This window comes from Urtica dioica, chromosome 11, assembly GCF_054948205.1.
Source record: "Urtica dioica subsp. dioica isolate 48M chromosome 11, U.dioica_male_clone48M_v1_H2, whole genome shotgun sequence".
Lineage (NCBI taxonomy): Eukaryota > Viridiplantae > Streptophyta > Magnoliopsida > Rosales > Urticaceae > Urtica > Urtica dioica.
Window position 1 is genome coordinate 17,899,773 of NC_142766.1, and position 4,801 is coordinate 17,904,573.

At 36.2% G+C, this 4,801-nt stretch overlaps 1 protein-coding gene across 1 annotated transcript; it reads left to right on the forward strand.

Moving 5' to 3' along the window:
* The first annotated feature begins 1,116 nt into the window (after positions 1-1,116).
* Positions 1,117-2,864, forward strand: LOC149381899 (UDP-glucose iridoid glucosyltransferase-like). The gene is made up of 2 exons (XM_089630259.1): positions 1,117-1,600; positions 1,821-2,864. Exons 1-2 carry the CDS (start codon positions 1,159-1,161, stop codon positions 2,687-2,689), a joined length of 1,311 nt encoding a protein of 436 aa, XP_089486385.1. The 5' UTR covers positions 1,117-1,158; the 3' UTR covers positions 2,690-2,864.
* Positions 2,865-4,801: the final 1,937 nt, after the last annotated feature.

A 4,801-nucleotide genomic window follows, 5' to 3' on the forward strand; every position in this document is an offset into this window, starting at 1 on the left:
AATTTCACTCCTTCCAAAGCCTCTTATATACATAATTTTTAGGAAATCTGAAGAAAAAAAATTGGTTTGAAGAATTTGGAAATTCGTTTGAAGATTTGTCGACATTTTGTATTTTTATTGACATGAATGTCAATAAATCTTCAAACGACTCTCTAAATTTTTTTGAACATTTATTGACATCGTTGTCAAAAGATTTTCTGGATGTCAATAAATTTTAAACATATCAAATTCTTTGAAGATTTTTGTGTGTATTTTAAGTTTATTTATGAATGTCAATAAATTTTTTTTTTAAACATTTTTAAGTTTATTTCTGTATTTAAATTAGATTTGTGTGGATGTGTTTGTCTTTTATCATTATTATAATTTCAATTACTATTGGTTTGGTAAAAAAAAAAAATTAACTCCACTAAATTTTTATTGTTTAATTTTATCCTCATTAGATTATAGTTATTAATATTAATATTTTAATTTAAAAATTGGGAAATCAGGTTAATAATTCAATAGTTCACCTTTTAAAAAAAAAATAACTCAAGTTTCCTTTTATTTAGAAAATAACCCATCAGGTCGTAGCTAATTAATTAACTGTACAGTTAATTTATCAATTGAACAATAAATTTAATTAATTTCGGTCTGATGAGCTAATTTCCTAATAAAATAAAACTTAGATATTATTAAAATGAGAATATTAATTAATTTCGACCTAATGAACTATTTATTTAATAAAATAAAACTTGAACATCGTTAAAAAGGAGATAGAAAATTGAGTAATTAAAAAAAAAATACTTGTTTAAAAATTTCGTTTAAATAAAAGCCGTTTTATTTAATTTTTGCTTTAAATCTCAAAATGCGTTGATCTGGCCCTATGTATTCGTCGTTTTGTAGGAGGGCTTGACGTTACATCCACGCGGCACTTATTGATAAATTTGATTCTACGTATATAAATATGAATCTATCCCCTCAGGTAAAAAAAAAAAAAAAAAAAAAATAGCCTCGCTAATTCCTGATTTGACTCCACGTCCGTACAATTAGATTGTTAATTTTTTTTTTTTTGGGCTAGGAATTCACTTTTACAACTGTGCTAACTAGTGAGTGATGGGTATTGAAAAGCCTACAAATATACAGACTCGTCACTTGTGCATTGAACATAGAGAGAGAAAGATGATGAGAAAGGAAGAGAGAGAGGGTGGGATTGTTCTGGTGCCGTGTCCATTACAAGGCCACATAAACCCGATGCTCCAACTCGGCAAAGCTCTTCACTCCAAAGGCTTTTCCATAACCATCGCTCACCCTTCTTTCAACTCGCCCAGCCCACACCACAACCCCGACTTCGCCTTCGTCTCGCTGGACCACACGCTCGTGCCCGGCGACGTGATCGCCACTCTCCTGAAAGTCAACGACGACTGCACAGAGCCACTGGAGGCGTGTTTGGAGCGAGTAGGACCCACGTGCGTGATCTCCGACGAGCTCATGTTCTTCGCCGGAGACGTGGCGGTTCGTCTCCACGTTCCCTGCATGATCCTGCGCACCGCCAGCGCCGCCACTTTCTTTGCCCGCTCTACCATTTTCGAATCCGATCGACAAGGTGTCCTTTTGTCCCACGGTACGTTAAAATACTTCTTGACGTTTCACCGTTTTGTAATTTTAAATCATTTAGAAAGGACTGTTTGGTATACTTAGTTTTGAATTGAAATTTCTGTTAAATCTTTGATTATGCATTTAAGTATTGTTCCTATGTGACCGTTCTTGTTCGATATGTAATTAAATTAATAGCTTCTATGGGAAAGGAAAGGAAGTCTCTAATGCAATTACTCCGATTGTAGATCCTCTCTCAAAGGACATAGTTCCGGGGCTACATCCATTGAGGTTCAAGGATCTTCCTGAGATTCCCGAGAGATTCTCGGTGTTACTACGCACGGCGTACAGCAAGAGAGCTTCCTCAGCCGTTATATGGAACACTTCGAAGTGCCTTGAACAATCGGTTCTCGACAAACTCGAACAAGAAAGAGTAATCCCGATCCTCGCGGTGGGTCCTATACACAAGATAAGCCCGCCGGTCTCGAGTAGCTTAATCGAAGAGGACAGGAGTTGCCTCTCGTGGCTCGATAGCCATCCGAAAGGCTCGGTCCTTTACGTAAGCTGCTCGGGAAGCTTATGGGCGATGAGCGAGAAAGAAGCTTGCGAAGTGGCTTGGGGACTAGCCAATGCCAAGGTGCCGTTTGTGTGGGTGGTCAGGCCGGGTTCGATTCACGGTTCGGATTGGGTCGAGCTTTTGCCCCAAGGCTTTTTCGAAGACGTCGTTGGAGACAGAGGGCTCGTCTTGAAATGGGCGCCTCAAAAGGAGGTTTTGGCTCACGGGTCGGTCGGGGGGTTTTGGAGCCACTGCGGGTGGAATTCGACCCTCGAGAGCCTCTCGGAGGGCGTGCCCATGATTTGTAAGCCGTGTTTCGGGGACCAGAGAGTGAACGCGAGGTACGTGACCCACGTTTGGAGGGTCGGGTTCGAGTTGGAGGGTTTAGAGCGGGGAGAGATAGAGAGGGTGGTGAGAGCTTTGGTGTTGGAGAGTGAAGGCAATGAGATGAGGAAGAGAGCCAAAGAGTTTAAGGAAAGACTTGAAGCTAGTACGACAGAACAAGGTTCATGTTCATCCATTGATGCCTTGAATGAGCTTGTGGAATTAATCATGTCATAAAATCTGGTGTTGAATTCTGTCTCTCTCTCTCTCTCTCTCACAAAGCTCGCTACCAATGTATATCAATAATCCAAAACTATTGAGGTCAAACTCTCGCTCAAATAGGAGTGACAAGAAAGCTCCAAGTTGTCATTTGTACTAGAAATGAGTAGAAGAAAGAAAGTATCTCATTTAAGTTAGTTTTTACAGTCTCGAATTTTGCTTCGTTTAAGTAATAGGCTTTGCAAAATATAACGTCTTTTCTTAATTCTAAAGGAGAATATAAAGATCATGTCTTTATACGCGATTTGTTCAAACAACATTAATATTAAATAGCAAATCGTACATGTAAATATATGGCTACATATTTACGACTTTTTAAAAAAAAAATTGTAGATTCCGGCCCATTTACTTGAAATATATTTAATTTAATTTTATTTCATTTTTTTTTATAAATATTTTAATTTAACGACATCAATATAAATAGGATAGAATTGGTTGAGGAAGTCACTAACTATATTGCAACAACTTTTGTGAAGTAAAATGGATACAACATCAGTTCACAACTTCACATAAATCCCAATAATCAATGACGAACATTAGTCTGATCACATACATGCGGGGGTTTATATATCATTTATGCTCAGTGTTATCAAATTTTATCAATTTTTTTTTTCTTCCCATTTTACTCGTTAAAAAACACTGACTATTAGTTTCGATATTTTGCAACAGCGTTGTTTTTTTAAGGGTCAACAAGGTTGTTCTTAAAACAGCCTTGTTGCACTTATCAACAACTTGCCTGATTTCTCCGTCACCCTAAACCCTCTTTCACGCTATTTGGGGATGCTTCGCGACTTGGAAAATCTGAAGAAAAAAAAACTCGGCCCCCCTCATTTATGCTTAGTGTTATCATATTTCTGCAATAAGGCCTAGTGTTATTGTAAAAAAAATGTGCGACAAGTTTATTAAAAATCAAGTTTAATCTCATAAAAGAATACGCTATAACAAGACTATTATAATTATTAGAAAAAAAAGGGTGTGTAGAACAAACAAAAACTTTAATTTCAAAACCATGTTTTAGAAAAGTCCCACATGGATAAAGACATGCACTTTGAAAGCAAAAAATAGTTATATATTGACAAGAAATGAGATTGTTGATTAAGCCTATATTCACACAAATAATAATAATAAAAGCTATTCTGGTCACCAGCGTACAGAGAACTTAGTGACTTGACTAGATTAAGTAGAGCATTAGAGAGAAATTATAAATACAAATTATGAATAAGAGCACAAAACGAATTACGAATTGCGATACGCGAAAGAGTCATGTTTTCTATGCTTTTCCATGAATCAATGGAAAAGATTCTTTATCATTTTCTGAGTGGAAATGGAAAAGATCTTTTATCATTTTTTGAGAATAATAATATAGTGTGCAAGTCTCTTTTTTGAGAGTATTCACTTATATAGTGTGCAAGTCTCTTTTCCTCTTTCGTGTTTCTAACTACTCTCTTTTCACTCTCTCTCTACATGCGGTCCCATTTATCTCATTACCTCTCTCACAGTAGGCCTCATGTTCCAAAAACGTTACTATGACCATTTATTGACAAACTTGTCAATAAGTATTTGTGTTTATTGCTAAACATGTCAATAAATTATATAATTATGTTTTCTAAAGGAAAAGAATAATCCATGTTCTTGCAATGTTTCATCTTATTAACTAGAAGAAAACAGACTCTAACTAAACATTTTAAAGTAATTAAATAATAAAGTAGTCAAATTTTTAATCTCACAACCAAACTAGTCGCCAATTGAGCAAGTATACTGAAGTACATGTTATACCGATATTTTCACAAAGTATAAAAAAATGACTAATCCAACACATAAACAAGGTCCAAGCCCACAAGCAAACTCATGCGCCAAACTCCGAATTAACAATCATAAGATGTCTCTCAAACGTGCTTTCAAAAGAGACTATCAAAGCACGTTTTCAAGCAACACTCCTTGACAAATTTTCAAGACAAAGCAATAAGCATGACCATCCGGTCGGCCAAAGAAAATGATCACCCAGTCGACCAAAATAGAAGACCACCCAGATGGCCAAAGAAAATGACCATCCAGCAGGCAAAAAATGAA